The 21,723-nt window shown below is 40.4% G+C and overlaps 1 protein-coding gene and 1 long non-coding RNA gene across 6 annotated transcripts in view; one reads left to right on the top strand and one right to left on the bottom strand.

Annotated features, from left to right (window-relative positions):
- Positions 1 to 14,892, bottom strand: part of FAM184B (family with sequence similarity 184 member B) — a 39,386-nt gene extending 24,494 nt beyond the window's left edge. The window contains exons 1-3 of one of the 4 annotated variants that reach the window (XM_083835763.1): positions 14,662 to 14,892; positions 13,365 to 14,270; positions 9,454 to 9,552 (exon numbers count right to left, since the gene is read on the bottom strand). In XM_083835763.1, the coding sequence (XP_083691889.1) occupies positions 9,454 to 9,552; positions 13,365 to 13,499 (234 nt within the window). In that variant the 5' untranslated portion in view covers positions 13,500 to 14,270; positions 14,662 to 14,892. Of the gene's footprint in view, positions 1 to 9,437; positions 9,553 to 13,364; positions 14,271 to 14,661 lie in introns of those variants that run through there. The other 3 variants (XM_083835762.1, XM_083835764.1, XM_083835765.1) reach the window with 3 other exon arrangements.
- Positions 14,893 to 15,026: 134 nt separating this feature from the next.
- LOC310899415 lies at positions 15,027 to 16,775 on the top strand. Of its 2 annotated transcripts, none has more exons than XR_014584265.1 (4): positions 15,027 to 15,165; positions 15,654 to 15,746; positions 16,113 to 16,169; positions 16,576 to 16,775. It is a non-coding gene; the product is annotated as an uncharacterized lncRNA (long non-coding RNA). The 2 variants fall into 2 exon arrangements; XR_014584266.1 differs by having other exon boundaries at positions 16,509 to 16,775.
- Positions 16,776 to 21,723: the final 4,948 nt, after the last annotated feature.

Genomic DNA, 21,723 nt, shown 5'->3' with positions numbered 1-21,723 from the left:
ATCACTACAGTTATGTATTTTGTTGTCTTTTTTTTTTCCTCCACTAGCTACAGAAAGGATAATTATAAACTGCAAATCCTTGTAAAGAAAGAAGACAATACTGTGAGAAATATTTTTTTCCAGATTTTTTTAGAGATTTCCTTTTTTGTTCTTAGCAAGTTGTCACCTCATACATCAGGTTTGACCTCTAATACAGGGACTGAAACAGAAATTCTGTAAGAAGATTAAATTCTGCATTCCTGACTTGAACTAAAACACCACTGAAGATGCACTTCAGAAGCCATATGACTAACATATTAACTTGATTAGCATTTCAAGATAGCTATTACTCAGCTGCAAGCACCTTTAGGTTTGAATCGCAGAAGTGCTCAGGTAATGTCTTTTATCTTACCTCAGTAACAGCAATAAATCTCAAAAATCACGCTTTAGCAGGTGGCCCTGCTAGAGCAGAGAGGTTGGACAAGATGACCTCTGGAGGTCCCTTCCAACCTCACACATCCCATGATTCTGTGATTATGCCTATTGGTCTCTCAGTTGAGACTTTCCCTAAGGAAGGATTGAAGATTACAGGGCCAGAATTCTAGCCTAATTGAAGAATTAGTTATGACTAATTTTATTTATGTGTTTAAGACTATACAACAATAAGTGACAAAAGTCTGGAGCATGTGTTGTATGAACCCTGAAGACTTCTCCACAGTTACTGAATTTGCTTGGCTATGTCTAACCATTCTTTTTGGAGCCCTCTGTATATTCAATAACATATTGAATTTCAGTCACCCATAAATGAAAGCAAACACACAAATACATTTTATGTGAAGTCAGCTTCCTCCCTGGTGGTAATGAAATAAATATAGAAGCCTTAAAGAGTCACAAATGCAAAACATGGTCTGAATACATAAATATGTGACAGAAGAGAGTAACAGCATCGTATTCCAGAAGACAAACAGACACGAAGTCATTGTCTACATTTAGATATGTGTACTGATTGGCCTTAGATTACATGTTGTTAAATCTTCTCTGCTATTTTTGACCATTTTTTCTTTGAAACAGAAATAGTTGCAGATTCCTCCTCCCCATAAGTGGTAACTAAAATAATTCTATGAACCTTTTTTTAACTCTCCCAGAGATAGACACAAAAACTACAAGGAAAATGTTAATTTTGCCCATGGCTTTGGAATGATCTGTAATAAGTTTGGGCAACTCTTCAATTAACTAGGTCAGATATTAGCAATCATATTTTTATTTTGTTTCATCAGCAAAACAGAGATGAGCATTAAAACATCTGACCTTTGTGACTCAGACTTCTCCCTTAGCAATGAATTTATCTCGTAAATCGGCACTGCCTGTCTCATATTATGTTATGTTCAGTCTGACAGTAGAAATCGGGTTCCTCTGAGGTCTGACTTCATCCTCAAGCTTCCTTAAATTCCACTGAGCGTTCGAACAAATCGGAGACATTCTACATTAATGGTTATCACCAACATCTTAGGTGAGTTATCTGAAAGACTGGGAGAAACTGAACTCCCTGCTCTATCAATCATTCCCACACATCTGTTCAATAGTGGCTAGAACCACAATGAAAAATTCTGACTTGAAAATGAATGCCTTTAAATTTAATCTTCAAGCTTGACTGCTGAAACTGATTCCTCAGTATCTTAACCTTCTTAAAAGATTTAATTTTCAGAGGGTTGCTGCTCTGTACATTCTGAAATTTAAGCGCCTCACACATGCCTTTCACTCCCTACTGAATATAGCTACTCTATTCCTATCCCAAATGCCTCATTGAAGAGACTCGAGTTAAGCGAGATGAATCTGAGCAGTGTATGTGCATTCTGCTGGAAGGAAAAATACTGAAAAATGATTTCAGCACCTGTACCTTGTAGAGTGTACATGATGCTGACTAATGTGGTATAAACATCTCGACAGTTGTGTTGATCAAAAGCTCATCAAAAACATTTCTGAAAATGATTGGTTAGACAACTCAGACAGAATTGCCTTCAAATGCAAAAAGCACTGCATCGCTCCGTGAGTAACTAGCTTAATACCAATGGCTACCACCTCCTTACAGTTCTCCAAAGCTGTATACTGTACTGATGTTACAGCAACCAAGTTATATGGCAGCTTGGTAAAAACTCTGTAACACAGTATATGCCACCAGAGCATTATGACTTTTTAGATTTCCAGGTGTGACTACAGTCCTTTGGAAGAAGCTAAATAAACTTATTTTCCTCTGAAGTGAAAGCACAGCTCCATTTGAAATACCTTTGTTTTAAAAAGTTGTTTTCATGTCAGTATACCCACTTCATGTTGGCTTACAAACCAAAATGGATATTGGGCATACAAATACTATGTGCACCTGGTTGGATGCAGGATTTTGGAAAAGCAAGCTTTTTGTAGTTTCCTTTTGTTTTCCATCTATATTCCCTTTTTATTCCTTTTCCCAATCTTGCTGAGGTGTTTATGATTGCCCTCAAATTAGTATCACCTGTAATTTTTAGTATGTTGCTTATTTTTAATTCCAGATCATCAATGCATATGTGAAATAAGGTGAGCTCTAAACCAAATCTTTGTAGAATCTCCCTCCCTACAATCTGATGTCATAAAACTTTAGCTTACAGTTCCTGATTCACGTTGCGTCTTGTCTGTCAAAAACATTTTCTACCTAACTTTGACATCATTTAACAAAACTTAAATAACGACAGCACCACAATTTTACATTTTGGGTGCAACTATAAAGCAGAATAAGAAAATCAGTCAGCATGACATTTACATGAAATTTATTTCTATTTCTTTGTTATCTCTGCAGTGAATCAAATTCAGCTTCAGTGTATTTATCAGGTTAAACTGTAATCCAATGCTGTCACAGAATTTTTATTTTTCAGTAAAGGTTAAGTTAAGTCAAATTTGTGTCTATTGAAAAAACACAGACCTCAATGAAAACATTTAAAAAGATGATGCTTGTTCATTGATAAATCTACTGATATGTTCGACATGCACACCTATATGGAAAAGCAGAGATTAAGACTAAATTGTCGGATCAGAGAATGGTTAATGCTCACCTTTTGCAATCTGTCTTGGCAAAGTTCTTGCATAACTCCGCAGGGTCTCAAATACCCCCATAAATTTTTAGCCTTTATAGCCTTGGATGAGTTCAACTACCCTTACGAAGCTGTTTCAGACAGTTGACATGCAAGAAATAGATGTCTTCAAAAGAAAACTAAATTTATAACTCCACCCTCTGTCTGTTTTAAGGTCAGTGTAGTGTATGTGAATTTTTAGTACAGAAGTTCAGTAAAGTTCACAACTCTGTGATAACAGAAGGAATCAAAAGGCTGTTGTATTGTATTTCACTGACAATTTAGTTATCTGGTTTTTGTTACGTATCTAAACCAGATCTAAAGACAGTGGTGATAGAATTCATTTACCAAATTAGCACTCAATATAGTGAAAATGTTCAATCAAGTCTCAGATTTTTAAAGATCTTTAGGGGTTAAAAACTGCAGATACATGTTTAGCACTTTTAAAGGGTTGGTGTTGTTTTGCATTTTTATGATGCTTAACTGAAACTTTAGCCTTCTATAAGAGCTTTAAGAATCTTGGCACAGATTATCATAATGCAACACTACCCAGTCTTAAATGAAGTAAATCAAATTCATCAAGTTCTCACTTAATACCTGTTTTTTCAAAGTATTTCCTTACTTTAAATACAGTAGAATTTAATTCTACAAGTAGAAATCAAGAAGTGATGGGACAAACTGATTGGAAAAAAATCCAGTGAGGGCTATTCAATATGAAGATACTTCTGTGGTCTCCAGAAAACACAGGGAAATCACCGGAGGCAGGCAGAGTACCTTGCACAAGCGCACTAAAGGCAGGTCATACTCCTGCCACTCTCTGGGCACCATCAGAGATGAGCTACTGCCTCAGATATGCCCCAGCTTGTCCTCATGTCTTTGTCAGCACAGGGTTTTTTAAAAGACTTTTTTTTCTTTCAGTTTCTCTCCCTCCTCACAAAGCAGTACCATAAAAGTCAGAATCAAGACCCAAAGGACAGATATCGTAATACTACGTTATTACACACATACCCCAATTTCTACCTTAATACTAGACTGAAAATAGCCACTACTCACATTCACATTTCAAGAAGACATTCTTATTAAGCAAATACACAAGAGCTAGCCTGAATATTAATGTTTCCACTAATTTTTATGTATGCTTTGATCTTTAATTTTTAAGCATTAAAGTTCAAAGTATCATATTTGTGTTGCAAACCATGACTCCCCTGAAGGACCAGGAAGCAGTGGTTATTGCTGCAGCCTGCAGGACTGTACACCCTGGCTGCACAAGCGGGCAGGAGCTGTACTGTGCCCCAGTACATCTGCAGATCAGTGGGTAAGAACTGCAAGGAGCACCACCAAGATCACCTGTCCTGTAGTTTTGAGGCATTTCATTATTTCTATAAAATACTAAGCATATTAGTAAGAACAATATTAAGTAAAAACATTTAAAAGTACCAGCTATTGTTCTAAATAGCCCTGTTATCAAATTCTGGGAGTTCCCTCCTCCTGAAAAATGACAGATATTCAACTATAACCTCATATTTACATTTAAAGGTAGCTCTCATCTAAACCTCCAACTGTCAGTGAACAGTCACAACCAAATACTGTAACTTCCAAAGACAATTACAACAGTAAATGGCTCTGGTAGTGATCAGTTTTAAGTTAATACTGTGTTTAAGTGCTTAAGGGCCAAGTCATATGAAGTTCTGAATGACAACTACATTAAAAAGGTGCAATATTACTTCAGACGAATTTTACCGAATTCATGATATTAAGAAAAATCCCAAGTTGAGGACAGACAGTTTGTAGTTCCCTTACAAAATAAAGGCAGTGCTTCCTCAGTAATAGGGTTAAGTGACGTTCTGCTGCCCCCGAGCCCCTTGGAAGACAAGTGCACGTACAGTAAGTACAATGCCAAGTCTGAACCAGCACAACCGAGCCTGAGCTAATGTGTCCCACTGGGAGGCAAGATAAATTAACTCAGTCTTGGTACCGGAGTAATTCACACATCTCCTGATGGCTCTAAGCACCGCTGAGAAGAACTTGTGTGTCTGTCTGCTCCTACTAAAAGCACAGGTTCTTCAGCAGCACACAGAGACAGCCTGGTGGTACACACCTGGGAAAAACAGGTGAGCTGTTACAGTGAGAGCTAATGTGGTTAAGATCTGACTGCAGACTTGGGAAAAGAGTTCCACCTCAGTGTAACTGCTGTTTTAATAAAACACTTTTTTTTACCTAAGGCGACGTGACTTCAGGGAAAACAAGAACACAACGCTTTATGGATGAAAATACTTCATATACCACATGCAATGTTCAAGTGTTCAAAAGCCTGAATATAGAGTATTTAAGTGGGAAAGCTGAGTAGGCAATAACTTCTAATTTGGGTATAATCTTTTCCATTGTAAAATGCTGACTTCTCTATACTGCTTAAAGAAAATGTTAGAAGAAAGGTATAGTTATAAAGTCACTGAAAAGGGTACTTTGGGACATCATCCATGAAGAAAAGATTGAACATGATAAACTATAACCTTGCAAATTTCCTTTATGCAATTAGTGGACCAATAGATATTTTATTACCCACTGCCTGTAATGTGGATATTTAGAAAATGCATTTTGTTTATAAACAAATGATTTACATGGGGGCCTCAAGATAGTGATATATTTGATAAATCTGATATACAGCTTCCATTATGAGTAGCTTTTAGTTGTCAATTACTAAGGCTGTCAGATTTTCTGCAAACTTGATATATAGTTGGTAACAAATTTGTTAAAATGTTAAGAAGGTAATTCCAATACATAGATGCCATTCATATACCTTGAATTAATTTAAATGACAGTTTCTAGCCTTCTGAATAAGAAGATTCTGGGTTACTTCCTAATGGAAATAGTGGCTTTAATACTGTTTTTGACTAGTTAACACAATTACATGACGTTGCACGTGGACTTTATGATCTGGGAGTTCCCTTCCAGGTCTGTAAGGAAATGGTACTGCTGACAGGTTAAGAAATCTTACTCTGTACGTTTTTGTCAGCTAACAGGCAACAATAGTGCTACCTTTGAAATCCTGATAGAAAATTGTATGTAAAAATAATTTAAACAAATGCATCATCAAATATATCATGGGGATATTGGCAGCTGACTTTTCTAGTCTTTTTAGGACAAAATGTAAGCAGCTTTACAAAATGATTCTTTCTTTCTTTCTTTGCCTACGTGGAAACCAGTTTTTATATTCTTTGCCCAAAGGAAAAGTATTGTAGCTCCAAAGGCGTGATCCTAGTTTTTATGCTGCTCCATTTTGCTTCATTTCTGTAGAATGCTGAATACCACTCCAGAGAACTGACATCAAAAAGCCTTGAGCACACAGCAGAGCTCTGGTAGCATAATAACTAATTGCACATCAGCTGGGCCACGGCAAGCACTGGTTACTGAGTACTGTTAATACATCATAGTAAATAAGGTCAATGAACTTAACTTAAACTTAGTTAAGAAACACAACATATTTCAGCTAGGAACATGGGCAAACAGGAATGCTCAGACAGGTACAGCTGCTCAGCTGATATGTGCTTCCAGAGTAAACCATTGGACTTTGATCATATTCCCACCCCAAACCTATCAGCCACTTTTTATGGCAAATAAAATAGGAAAGGTTAAATGATCTGATATACAGTTATCCTGCAAAACACTGGAGTGGTGTAAACAATCTATGTGCTCGCACACATACAGATGATTTGCTAATTCTTCCCAGAAATTTACACCTCTAGAGTGAAACTAATAGAACTAAATAACGGAATCACAAAATGGTTTGGGAAGGGAACTTAAAGGTCACCTAGACCAACCTCCCTGCCATGGGCACGGACACCTCCCACCAGACCAGGTTGCTCAAAGCCCCATCTAGCCTGGCCTTGAACAACTCCAGGGATGCAGCATCCACAGCTTCTCTGGGCAACTTTTTCCAATGCCTCACCATCCTCTGCGTAAAGAATTTCTTCCTACAGTCTAACCCAAACCTACCCTCTTTTAGCTTAAAACCATTACGCCTTGTTCTATCACTACATGCCCTTGTAAAAAGTCTCTCCACCTTTCTTACAAGCACCCTTCAAGCATTCTTCCCTAACCTAAACCCTCCCACCTCTCTTAGCTTTTCTTAGCAGGAGAGGTGCTCCAGCCCCTTGGTCATCTTTGTGGCCCTCCTCTGGACCCACTCCAACAGGTCCATGTCCTTCAGGCCCCAGAGCTGAACACAGGGCTCCAGGTGGGATCTCACAAGAGCAGAGCAGAGGGGGAGAATCACCTCCCACACCCTGCAGGCCACGCTGCTTTTGATGCAGCCCAGGATACATCTGGCTTTCTGGGCTGCAAGCACACATTGCCAGCTCACATCCAATTTTTCATCCACCGTAGCCTCCATGTCCTTCTCTGCAGGGCTGGAGAATATGCTAGTGTATCTCACACACTTTTGTGCAAAAGTCAGACATTCTTCCTCAAACAACTAATGAAAGTGGGTTTTGCTTATCTGACTCATTTCCCACTGAAGCTTATTAAATAATGTTCATATTTTCTACTCTGCTGACTCAGCTGAAGGGCAATAAACCTTCTGGTGACTGGTGGTGTTAAGCAGCCAGAGTACGTAACATTTTCAGCTGCTCCACACAGAGACGTTAAGGAACATCTGCCTATGCTGCTTCTTGTACAAAAAGAGCACACTTGTTCCCACTTGACGTTTCTTTCCCCTGCAGGTGAAAAAAAAGGGTTTACTGTGTTTTACCAGCAATTAACTTTTCCCTGCATTGGCACTCTGTTCCTCCGTTTAGGTCCACAGGATTCAACATATGCAGAATTCTCACCAGACTGCTTGATTTTTAAAAAAATAGAAATCTATTTAACCAGAAATACTACAATTTAAAATGTGTTTCTTGCAACAAAGCTCCCAAATTCCCCATAAAGAGTCACAAGAACCCCTAGAGGAAATGAGTAACTATCTCTCCTCATTAAAAATATTCCTCCATTGGTCTCCAGGAATTTGTCTCTGAGAAGGAAACAGAATTGTTTCGTGACTTAGGGAGCTCTCTGATAACCAGATAAGGTCACCACCCTAGTTATTCATACCAGGCTTGGTTCCAGGGCGTTAGGTTTGCCTGAGCCCCACTGCAGAGGTTTGAAAAGAAGCCTGAATATCATGGATATCTGTACTGTACCTAGTGCTTGCCAGCTCTGTCCAGGCTGCCTTTTCACTGAAAGCTGATCCATGCTCCTAAACACTCTTCTTCAAGAGTTCACTTGCATTCCTCATCCTATCTCAAGTGAAAAGAACTGTCCTGAGAAACTGTAAGCAGATGAAAATCCTGTAATAGCCAGTGGATATTAGAAACCCATAGCCTGAGGCAGCAGGGAGCCCAATGCTTCTTATAAAATTCACCACACATTTTAAACTCCGTGTTATTGCTAAACATACTGGAAATGCAAGGAATTGATATGCACAAAAGAGCATACCAAGGGTGCAGAGTTTGATGAAGACTACATCACTGGCACAAAGTTGTGCTTTCTGCTACAGTCATGAAAATGTACCAACTGAAGTCCCTATTAATTCAAATGTTGCAGAAAGGTATCTACCAAACAAGTGTGTCATCTGTCTATGTGAATGACAACTACAGATGGGCATTCCCATCTGGAAGCAGAATTTTTCTGTCTGAATTTTTTTACTTCTTAAATCTCATGAGTTATCTTCTGAAAACTCAAAGCCAAGTTTATTGAGAAATAGCTGCAAAGTAACCTTATTTTAATGTCAAAAGACAGAAGACCCAGACATCTCTCATCCAAAGTCACTAATATTACCAGGTCTTGTACATTTTTTACTCGCATTAAAAACTTCAGGTTTTAATTTGTAATTTCTTTTTTTAGAATATATTTTTAAAACAAAACCTGGTTAGTCTCATATTCATTTAGTACCATGAGCTAATGATTTAAAAGAAGAAACTAAACTGCACAATGAACAATAAAATCCTGCCATGTTTTCGTTAGTGTACTTCAAATATGGGAAGCCAGATGTCTAATGGTAAACAAGAGTCTGTGGTTAATTCTGCTGTGAATTGTAAAAGCCACCTTACTTTTTTGGAGGGGGAGTAGGAGGAGGAGGGGAGCCTGACTGAGCTTATAAATATGCCATACTGAATACACAGCTTATCCACATTGTATTTCTCTGCATCTACTAAATCCAAATCACCCCTCAAGTCAGTTCTGCTTATGAAAGACTCCAATTCCATTACTTGGCAATTAAAATTATTTATTTATTTTTGCACTTTCAAACAGATGCATTTTTCCTCACTTTCAGTTTAGTGGATAGCTATTCCAATACCAGAGCACTACAACTATTGCTATTACCATCTGACATCTGCACCTTTAATTTCAGGCTCCCAAGCGCTGAGATCCTTTGCAAGGACAGACGGGTACTGGCAGGGCAGAACGGAGCAGGCACGATGCAGTCTGTGTTGAACACCTTGAACATGCAACAGAACAAACGTGCTTGGTGAAATGTCAACAGTGGTAAGAGTCAGTCTTTGAAAAGGAGGGCCAGGCTTCTAAAAAACTCATAAATGGCCTCCATATGAGCTACAGAAAGCAGTAGTTTGTCACCTGAGGCAGAATTTCTGGAGGTTTGTATTTTTACTACTACAGCAAAAAAAGTGCAGAACAGAAAAAGCACTACATGACCGAAGGTGTGAAAAGTTGCTCTGTTCTACCTCTCCAAAAGCAGAAACAGCAGGACAGTAGAATGAGAGCTGCTTTCAAGATCTCTGTGCCTTCATTACTTGTGGGGATTCCCGTACCAACAAACATCGTACCATGTCACCAGCAGTTCACACTGCTGATAGAAACCATCACCTTGCCCAGCTTGGTTCTGCTACTGATGTCTCTGCACGCTGCTCCTTTGCCTTTGAGTAGGAGGCAGCCACCACTGACTATAAAACAGAGAAACAGAATGCAAGGCAGCTTTTGTATCATACACCTAATTTAAACATATTGTATTCATTTCTCCTTTTGCCACAATGCAGAGTGGATGAACAGAATCACACCACCCAGTTCCAACACCCTGCCACGGGCAGAGGCACCTCCCACCAGACCACGTTGCTCAAAGCCCCATCCAGCCTGGCCTTGAGCACCTCCAGGGATGGGGCATCCACAGCTTCTCTGGGCAAGCTGTTCCAGTGCCTTGCAGCCCTCAAAGGAAAGAATTTCTTCAAAGTATCTAAACTAAACCTACCCTCTTTTAGTTTAAAGCCATTACCCCTTGTCCTATCCCTACACTCCCTGACAGAGTCCTTCCCCAGCTTTCCTGCAGGCCCCCTTTAGGTACTGGAAGGCCGCTCCAAGGTCTCCCCGGAGCCTTCTCTTCTCCAGGCTGAACAACCCCAACTCCCTCAGCCTGTCTTCACAGGAGAGGTGCTCCAGCCCCTTCATCATCTTTATTATGGCCCTCCGCTGGACTCATTCTAATATGTCCATGTCCTTCTCGTGCTGGGAGGCCCAGAGCAGAATGCAGCGCTCCCAGTGGGGTCTCATGAGAGCAACATAGAGGGAAAGAATCACCTCCCTCACCATGCTGGTCATGCTGCTTTTGATGCAGCCGTGGATACTGTTGGCTTTCTGGGCTGCAAACATACATTGCCAGCTCATGTTGAGCTTCTCATCAACCAACATCCTTCTCCTCAGGGCTGCTTTCAGTCCATTCTCTGCCCAGCCTGTATTTGTGCTTGGGATTGCCCTGGCCCTAGTGTAGGACCTTGCGCTTGGCCTTGTTGAACCTCGTGAGGTTTGCACAGGCCCACCTCTCCAACACGTCCGGGTCCCTCTGGATGGCATCCTTTCCCTTTAGTGTGTCAACCACACCACACAGCTGGGTGTCATCAGCAAACTTGCTGAGGGTGCACTCAATCCCACTGTCCATGTGGAGATGATTCAATGAAATTGTCAATGAAATTGTCATCACTAGGACAGAAAGTTGTAGTTGTATAACAGATAGCAGTAGGTCATACTATGTTAGAAACAGGAAAAGAGAACCCTATGAGCAAATCAAAACTAAGAATGAATTCATTATGGTTATCCCAACTGTAACAGAAATGAAATGAGAGTGATTTGAAAGGGAGCTCTCAAAGTTCCTAGGCCAAAACCGATTATAACACTTTTTTCATATACCCATTTTTCTGCTAATGCAATCTCAGATTTTACTTCATAGCTGTTTGCTGTTGGTATAGCAATAGTATACTCAGAATATAGAAAAGAAAGTGTATGATTAAAATTCAAATCCTGCCCCAAGTTCTCTGTAATCATGGTGTTATAGCAGAGAAAATTGGTTCTTGAAAAGCCACATTCTAAAACAGAATGATTTGCTTTTCAGAAGTACTTTTCTGAGTTTCAAGTATAAAACAAGATGACTTAAAAGTATCCAGATAAGGACTTCTATTAAAAGTAGAAATTACCCGACCCACCTTTTAACAGTAGAAATTTATCAGGAACATATAATTTGATGAAAGCCTTACTAACATTTTGCCAGGATCCTTTGTTCTGAGGTAAAATTGTCGCCTTTCTGATGCAAAAATAGCTCTCAAAAGTTTTTATCCCCCAACTCTAAGTCTATCTTTATAAAGTAATCAAATAGTTTTTACATGGAATAAGGCATTCTTTCCCTCAAAAGAGTTGAGATTAGAGAGACTTTAAAAAGAATCATGATGTATAAAAAGGAAGGCACAGAAATCTCACAGAATATGAATTCAGCTTGTGGAGTTGAAAAGTTGAAGAAGGGTTTCTTTGCACAGATCTCATCAATATGCTCTAGGTCAGATGTTGAGAAATGGATTACTCAGAAAGAAGGAGCTGGTAATTCCTCAACTCTTCTACTCTGAAGTATAATCAGCTCCCAATTAGCACAAGAGACACAGTTACTGCTTTTCTGTTAGAAAAGGGATTTTTTTTTTTGAGTGGTATTTATGGTCAATTTTTACTTAATATCAATCTAAGATAGCAACTGAATACCAGACAGAGACCAACAAATTTAGGAAAATCATAATCTGATTTACAGACATCTTTCCGTGCACATTTCACTCTGTTTGAGGAATCGGGAATGGTATCAATAAACAGAAAGTGCTTCTCTCTAAGAATAATAAAAAGCAATATTGTCATGTACTTGGACAGTTAGCTTACAATTACCACAGAATCAACACGTGCCTTAAAGAGCAATGCATGCATCTGTGGGCAAAAAGTAAGGATCAAATTTTTTATGGTGCTCTTATAGAAACATCCAACCAAAGCACTGGTAAGTAAGCATGGGCATAGGTACAGTATAGTAAGTATATACAGTGAGTACATGTGTAAGTATAGGTAGCTCTTGTCTATGTATAATACACAACATAGATTATCATATATAGTCATCATTAGACGAGAACAATGGCAAGCCATTCTAGCAAGCCATTCTAACTCAAACATTCTAATGCTTTCCTATTGTTTGACCTGCATTTATAGTCAGTGTTTTTGCATTGCTAAAATGCAGTAAAGATACAGAGCATGTAAAAGTGTTAAAAGTGTTAATAACCAGGGTATGAAATAGCTTTTTCTCACTAACAAAGGTGAAGCATAAACGTAGCTTAAAAGGTAACTGTCACCTGCTACAGATTTTCTCTCTCTCTCTTTTTTTTTTTAAAGAAGAAAATATTCAAACATTTCTTAGTGTAGCTTGGTATTGACTGAAAGTTTTAGTACCATATATTAAGTCATCTAGTTCTGTCTTCTCCAACTCCTGTCTTTTACTAAGGTCATTTAATGAGTTTCCGTTTATGCACATCAGTTACAATTAAGCACGAGACAAGAAGTAATACTCTTTAGCACCACAGTTTGGCTGCAGCTGTGCAACAAAATCACATGAGAATCTATAAAATGCAGGTGAAATGACATCTTGGTAATTCCAGGAAAAAGCCCCTAAGGTCAATTCATTTGAGCAGAGTGCAGACACGAAGACAAACCCTTTGTCTTCGCATAGCCTGAGCTCTTCTCCCTGTCGCTCCCCACTAATTAGAGCTTTTGCGTGTGAAACCCAGGTCGCCAGCCACACAGGCAACCTGCGAAGGCTGTTCTGTAGCACCTGCAGGGAACTGTTGGAAACGAAGTTTGCGCACAGGGATGCTCTCAGGAAGCACCTTACAGGACAGCAGCACTTTCCTTGCCCTCCTCCCAGGCAGGGGCCACGGGCAGAGGCAGCTCCGAGCCTGGGCTGGGGCAGCCTCACCTCGCTGGGAAGGCTGCCATGGGCAGACCTACCTTGGTGAGCTGGGCAATCTTCTTGCACATTTTCATGTGAATTTCCGTATTGCATCCTTCCGCCGAGCTGCTGCGAAGGGCTTTAGATCCATTGCAAGTCCCGGGCTGATGAAGCTTGTTTATGCCGGAGGCCATTAGGCTGGAAATATTTTAATCAAGTCCGTTTGTGTATGCTCCGGGCAGTGCGAGCCTGTCCTCGCTGCTCGCCTCCCCACACTCAAGCCCCCGCAGCACTGGAGGAACTTCAGCCCCAGACAGGGCAAGCTGCAGCAGCTGCTTCTCTCCCTTCTGTGCAGATGTCCCAGTCCTTCAGCAAAACACCCAGGCGAGGAGGCAGAGAACAGCATGTGCAAGCCTCCTGATCGTGGTGGTTTTTGTTTTTTTTTTCCTCCCCTTCTTTTCAAATGGTTGAGCTTCCGCCAGGAGAAGATGCCAGCGTCTGGATGCTACAAATTCCCCACAGGATACACTGAGCCAGCCAGCCAGGCAGCGGCACAGACGTTGCTGGGGATCTAATAAGAGAGATCGTCTGCAGATTAAATCATGTTGCCTTCCTGGACTGCTGAAGGATCACAGGGGTCGTCAGAGGAGGATTATGGCACCTTTCACAAGCTCTGCTATTTTGGCAATCCTCTCTAAGTCCGGATGGACCAATAAAGTGATGAAGGAAAGCTAATTCAATTTTTGCTGCTCTGCTGAAAGCAGAATGAAGCAGTTCTGCCACCTCAAACACACAGCTGAGCCCCAGAAAGGTGTCCCGGAGCAGGTCACCCTGCCTTATCCAGAGACTGGCCAGTTCCCCTCAGTTGCACTAAACACATTGGAAAGTAGCCTGAAGAAAACGGACAATATTGCTGGGCTTTTTTTCTTCATCTGCAGCTATTCATTCTCTTGAAAAAGACCACGCTTCAAAATGTAAAAATAAATAGATTAGAGCACAGCAAAAGAAGGAAAAGGGCATAAAAAAGGCAAGTTTGTTTTTTTTTTTTTTTTTAAGAATGGTTCAGTAAAGTGTTGTGAAAGAAGAAAAAGCCTACTGGACATGTTTTAACAAGTCCAGGAGACGGGCAAAGGAGGAGAAAGCAAAGTAGGGGGAAAACAGAGGTGGAGAAGAAAAAGGAGAATGAACAGGTAGGAAAGCTGAGAGCTGCTCAACACCCTGCGATGTGTCACCACAGCCAGTGCAAGGGACCCCAAAGAGCAAGCCCCATCTCTGCCCGGACGAGTACACAGGGGACAGAGGCTGCTTCTTCCCCCGTCCCACGCAGGTAAGGCGGCTTCCCCGGCCCCCTCTCACCTCCTAGCAGCACCTTCCGTCCTTCTGGGGCTAGAAGCTTCCACTTTGCTTGCCGTGGCTTTGAAAAAGAGCTTCTTGTGATCAGAATTGGGAAGGAGAATTATCCCGTGTCAGCTAAGGGCAGAGCAAAAGGAATCTGCAGTAAAAGGGGAAACCTCGATGAGGACAAAAAGGGATAAGGTCCTGTTAAGAATAAGTAGTCCAAAAGGAAACAGATTGGGCAGAAGAAGAATGCCTGCAGGCAGCAGGGGGGAGAGGGAGGAGTGAGAAGATGTAAAAAGAGAAGACCTTGGGACAGAGAAACCAAACCCTTTAACTGCTGGGAGAAAAAGAAGGACTCTAAAGCTTTGGAGGCAGAATCTTCACTCCAGGAGTGAGAGTGAAGACTGACTGAGAAACTTGCAGAAAGAAAACACCAGGAAGGAAAATGAAGATGGTCACAGCCGAAGCTAGGTACTAAGGAGGGAAGAGAATTTAGCCCTGAAAGAACATTGATAAGAAAAGGTAAGAAACATAATCTTTGCACAAAGTAATGACTAAGTGTGGTATCTTCATTAATTTGCATTAATGTCAAAGCTGCTGCTGCCTGGGACTGGAACTTTTTCTGTGACTATGGCATAAGGACACTCCATTGCCTGGTATCTAATAAGATGTGTACACACAAAAGTTCAACTCTGCTAATATATGGTTATGTTATCTTCTCTACATGGTCACTGATTTGAGGAAAAAAAATGCAGGAACTTAATTATATGCATAATTTTGATAAAATTGGCAAGCTTATTAGGACAATCAAGAGAACACAAAGGGCTAGAATAGTTTCCTAGCTACCTTGTTTCCTCAGAAAAAGAACAAAATTAAATGAAAATAGAATGCTATTTAAGAGAAATGCAAAGGGTTTTAAAAGTACTTGCAATAATTCACCTGTGTTACAACTCTAATACAGAGATAGCAATGTTTATTTTTATTATTTTATTTTTTTTTTTGCTGAACAGCAGGGTAGTACATCGCTGGACATGAATGCATGCCTGGATGGAGACTTGAGGCACTTCCACTGGCAGGCAGAGTAGAGGAGCACAGAACTTCTGGTACGCTGGGAAAGCGATAAAAAAACAGGTTATTTTCAGGCAGTCTGTTAATATGCTTTGGGGGATTAGAAGGAAAAATTTGAGGCTTTGGTACAAGATGGTGTTGTAGCAGAACATAATTGGTCATTGATAAATTATTCCGAGTCCAGAGAGTCCAGACAAGACTTGTCAGCTAATAGTTCAAACATTGGAAAAGCTTCGGTCAGACCTCATGCATCAAAAAATGCAACCAGAAAACATAACTTCACAGGAGGCTCAAGGTTTCATTAGTTCTGCTACTCAGGAAAACACTTGATTTCAGTAACAGAATTGCAGCAGAGATTTTAAATGAGAATTTGACCTTTTTTTTTTTTTTAATTGGTCTAGGGATCGCCTGTGGATAAGAAGACAAAGCAAGAACATCACAAAGGGTCATTTAAGCAGGTACTATACAAAAGTGGATTTTAAGTGAACCATGTGAACACTTAAGTGGATGAGAAAAATGTTCTTGAACTCGGAGCAGTACAAGGCAAAGATACAGTTTAAAATACAAATGAGAACAGTCTAAACAGAAAACACACATGCACACACACTTCTGCTTGAATTACTATTGTTGCATTTGTTTTACATAAATCGTGAGAGAGAAGGTAGTGATGGCACTATAGTCTTCAAGTCTGTTAGCAACTGTACACAGGTTTATAGCTTTGCTGCTCAGGTGTGTTAACTAATTTACTTACAAAATTGTGTCATATGAATAAGTGACTATATGCCTTCCACTTTCAGTACCTGCTGCTTGTTCAATATGCAGACTACGCTACAGCTTCTGAAACTTTTATATCCTCCTTTGCAGTCCTCCTAACTCAACTGACTGTGGTGTGCATACTGAAGTTTAGAGTTGTTTGTTCCACAAACTTTAGTCTCCTCACCCTTAGCATTTGGAAAAACACAGCACGTGGACTATCACTACATGCGAGTATGTTCTTTCCCTAACTTTGATGGAGGACTGGGACATTGTTACATAGTAAAAATTAGATATTCTTTTCATCACATTCTCCCAAAATTTGTCAGGTCTGTTTTTTTCATAATGTAGTATTGAAGGAATTTTTGCTGTCTCACTCAGTGTGGAAGTCAACAGGATTTCTGGAGAATTCTCCTTCTTTGTAGGAGAACAAAAATATATATATATCCTTCTATAATATTTGTATACTACCTTTTTCCCTCTGTCACAAAGAAAAGAAACAACTTGGAAAAAAAAACTGTACTCAAAGTAACTTTTGAGTTCTTATCCTTTTACCATGGTACCAAAGCAATCTGTTATTGCCTGGTTAACATAATAGCACTTGTTCTTGTCACATAGTCAGTCTATAAAAGTGACTCATGTCAGAAACAATCTCTGGCAGCTGATCAGTTAATGCCAGTAAAGACATCAAAGTCAGTAAAAAGCCTCTAAGTCAACATCATCAGGGTCGGCAAATGGGAGAAGATGCAATTCTAGGTACGATTACAAGATCCTTGCCACCAAGCAAATTAGCTTCCTGCCTACATGGCTGAAACAAATGGCTGGAAAGCTTTCATAATACATCTTTCAAATTCTTAATGATTTAAGCATCAATACAATTAAAATAAGGTGTGACCCACCATCAAATTCACCCACTTTATCCTCACTATCTCAACTGAAACCTAAGTCCATCAGTCCAGCATTATTTATACCTACAGAAAAAAATGGGTAGGATACACAAGGTAAGACTAGCTGTTATTAAAAGGGCCACAATTCATGAATTCCAAGACATGAAGAAGATACTTCTGTTGCAAATGTTTAATGCATAAGCTTTGTCCTTAGTTTAGTGTATTGCAAACAGCTTTCCCAAAGCACAATTAATACAGAGCCCAATTCTTCCACTATTTATTTGAATACTGGTCCCACTGAAGCCAGTAGGATTTTTTTTTATATGTATGAGGGCAAAATTAAACTGATTCCCCAGATTAGACTCTACTGATGTTTTCCAGCCCAATAAAATTTGCATTTGAAAATGGTGTAACAATACAGGTAGTCATTAACTGTCATGGTAGATTTCAAATGGCAAAGCCCTATCAGTAAAACAGATTTACAACTTCTCAAGTCAGTGTTGCAACAAAGGAAGATGCATCCCTAAGTGAAATGCTAATTTAATTCATAAATCACTAGTCTCGTTATTGATCTCCATTTAAATTCATTTTGATCACAGAGTGCCTTTTTGATCTCAATATAGAATTCAGGGACTGTTTATTTCCTTCTTACAGAAAAAAAGAAAGAAACAACAAAAAACTGGAAAGAGGAATAAGAAGTGGTCAGAAGACCCATAAGAACAGCTATCCTGCCCATGTAGTTCATTATCCTGCTTCCAGTAAAGCTTGCGTAGGGGTTGAATGCCAGAAAAAGGACAAGCATAAAGAGATTCTGTCACTGGTGCATCTTTGGTAATTACAATGATGGGATTATATAACTATTTTACAATTTTCCTTTCCTCCCCTCTCATAAGGCAAACAGGATTTGAGAGTCCAATTCAAAACTCATCAGAAGTAGGGCCGATTTCCTCGTTGACTAAAAATAGTAACTATTTGAAAACTCGTATACAATTTTGTAGCTGACTTACACACACATTTTGGAGGAATGTGGCAAACAATCTCTGATTACTACTGCATAATGATGGCCCTATTATGGATGAAGTATTACTGTGCTTATACTTCAATATGGAAACTGGAACCAACCATATGAAACAGTTATAAAAGCCCTGGAACACAAACTAAATGGGTTAGCAACAACTCTCCTTTTTTAACTTGCTTTTTACCCAGTGACCTATAAGTGAAATTACCACAAAATGAATGGCATGCAGCAAGTTTTGCTCACTCTGTGTCATTGTGTATCTGTTCACGTAACAGGACTGACAAAGGAAAGAGAAAAGCTCTTGAGCAGTGCCATCAGAAGAGACAGACACAGTCAGAAAGAGACAGCATTAACAGATGAGATCACTACTTGGAAGGACAAGGAGAGAATCTTCAGCACATTTCCCTCCAAAGCCTGGAGCAGCATCCAAGATCTGATTGTCATCACTGCTTTCCTTTTCAGTTAGGACTGTGCGCTCCTCCTGGCCTGCTCCACTCACCTCACTTGGCACTGCAGGACTGGGCCCAAGCTGGTATAGTCACTACTTTCATGCTTGTCCTGCCCTCCCTCAGCTCCTCATCCCTAAGGAAGCAGCTGGCTCTCACTGAGTCCTGACATTTAGTTCAGACCAGGACTGGAGTCCCAGGGCTGAGCTGAAATGGGGTTACCAGGACCCATGGGCAAAGGCTGGAAACCCCAGGGAGGCAGCTCAGGGGCCATTAAGACTTAATAGTACACTCAGGGCTCTGAAACATGACCTGCAAAAACTCTGACAACAAATCCTTCCACCAGTTAAACAAAGTAAGTAGCTAGTATCACAAGAAGACAGTTACACTTTGTGGAAATCTGGATTGCTGTGGCATATTTACCTGAAAGCCAGTATGTCTAACCAGGTTAGACTTCAATTTGTCACAACAGAAGCCTGACTTCCATTTCAATCTAGGAATACAAAGCCTAGCAGAAATATTTAAAGCAGACTGAAGAAATAAATCTCACATCCTGGAGGAAATCGATCATAAGGGACTGCAAGGTATTCACAGGGGAAAATCTCCATCTGTAGATCTGAGGCGCAGGCAGACACAACTGGATTGCCAAATGTGAATCAAAAGTAATACAGTTTGCATTATTAGTTTCACTTAAAATAAAAGTCCTGGGTTTTTAAAGCCACAAGAATCATAAAGTTTTACCTGTTCTCTTCCCATTTCAATCCTCTTCTTCATAAACAGACTACTGTGGTAGAAAAAAAGCTGGATGAATTTAATTTTCCAGCACAAATATCTTAAATAGAAAGATGATTACACATTATATTTTCCCAGAAAATATGAACTTGCAAAAAAAATAAACAAAATCTCATTGAGGATTCACCGTTGATAACGGTGCTTTTGAAGACTGTTTCTCCACCTAAAAAAAATGTAGAAAGTTGTTTTAGCATATATGATTTTATGTAACTAATATACTTGAACATATAGAATCCATTTCCTGCTCTCTAGGAACAGAAGGGGATTAGTCCAGATCCACAGATGTTACCAGTTAATAGAACCTACAAAAGACTCATCTTTAAAAAGTAGGTATCTGTCAAATAACATGGAAATGTATGGTAGTATGATGTCTGAAAAATCTTCCTGCCACATGTATAAATGATTTTATTTTTTTTTCTTGCTGCTGCTGTCCATTCTCCACAAATAGCTCATATAACCCATAATCCTTGACACACTTGTAAATGGAAAATCATTCCATTATTTTGTTGATAAAAATCTACTAAACACTGTGACGATTCAGCTATGAAACAATACTGACCCCTAGTGTTCATCTATTCTATTAGATTTTTTTTTCCTCAGAAAACAAAAACCAAAAAATCCCTCACACACACAAAACCAACACTTCTTCAGGATGTTTATGCCTATTTGACCCACTTTCATTCCTAATGGTATGTCATCCATCCTTTCTAAATAACTACTGTCGCTTGAGGTAATTAGGCATGTTTTTATAGGCCTAAACACAGATAGATGTCAACTACCCTAAGTTCCTAGAGCCCATAGTGAACTGCTTATGTCCACATTTTTGAATGTTGTTTCTAATTAGTAAGTGCTCAGAATGTTTCCATTTGACTCATCATCCACTGCACCTTGCTTCTTGTAAAGCATCTCCCCCTCTCACAGCATGTTCTGTAACCAAGTCTCTGGAGCTTCAGCTTATTTGACCTTCCACTTCTTAATGAGATACAGAATTTATTCTCACTTCAAAGGATACAGTAGGTTCACAACAAATGCTTGAAAATGCAGGGGAAAATTTACACTAGTAAAAGATGCAATCTGGAAAGAACACAAATATTCTTTCCAACAAGACAGCTACAACTCTTTATCATTCCTGCCCCCTTACAGATGACACAAAACAGAAAGATGTTTCAGTAAGAAAGGGGTTTTATTACTTTTAGACACAGGCAGGGCTTGGCCTGCTACCCCACTTGCTTTGGGGTAACAAAATCACAGATATGTTGAGGTCAGAAGGGACCTCTGAAGATCTAGTCCAACCCGTGGGCGGAGCAGGATCACCAACAGCACGCTGTGTAGGATGGCATCCAGGCCGGTTTTGAGTATCTCCAGAGGAGACTCCACAGCCTCTCTGGGCAACCTGTTCCAGTGCTCTGTCACCCTCACAGTAAAGAAGTGCCCCCTCATATTGAGCTGGAACCTCCTGTGTTTCAGTTTGTGCCCATTGCCTCTTGTCCTGTCGCTGGGTACAACTGAAGAGACTGGCTCCATCCTCTCGACACCCTCCCCTCAGATACTTATACACATTGATGATGTCTCCCCTCACTCTCCTCTTTTCCAGGCTAAACAGGTGCAACTCTCTCAGCCTGTCCTCGTATGACAGGTGCTCCAGTCCCCTCATAACCTTCATAGCTCTCCTCTGGACTCACTCCAGTAGCTCTATATCCTATAGACGGCCCACCTCCTTTTAATTTCTTTTACTGACCCTTGCTCTAGAACAGTCACAAACTGAGCTCCAGCACAGGCACGGAGATAACCTCACGCCTTCCTAAAACGAGAAAACCCCAAACCCTGCAACCTGGCCACTACCCCCAGCGGAAAGCAAGCGGTCACTCCCTCCACCAAACGTCCCCACCTCCTCCCTCCACCAGCCCCTAGCCTCAGCTGATTTCTAAACCTCCTTTTCTGCACACATGTACCGCCCCCACAACCCCGGGCAGCTCCGCGCTCCCCACAAGATGGCGGCACACGGGTTGAGGCACGACTCCGCCCGCCGTTTCCCCGCCCGCCATTTCCCCGCCCGCCATTGGCCCGCCCGGCACAGGCGCGGCGCCGCGCAACGCCCCCCCCCCCCCCCGATCCC

This window comes from Anser anser (genome assembly GCF_964211835.1).
Source record: "Anser anser genome assembly, chromosome: 4".
Lineage (NCBI taxonomy): Eukaryota > Metazoa > Chordata > Aves > Anseriformes > Anatidae > Anser > Anser anser.
This window is presented reverse-complemented; position numbering and strand designations above follow the sequence as displayed.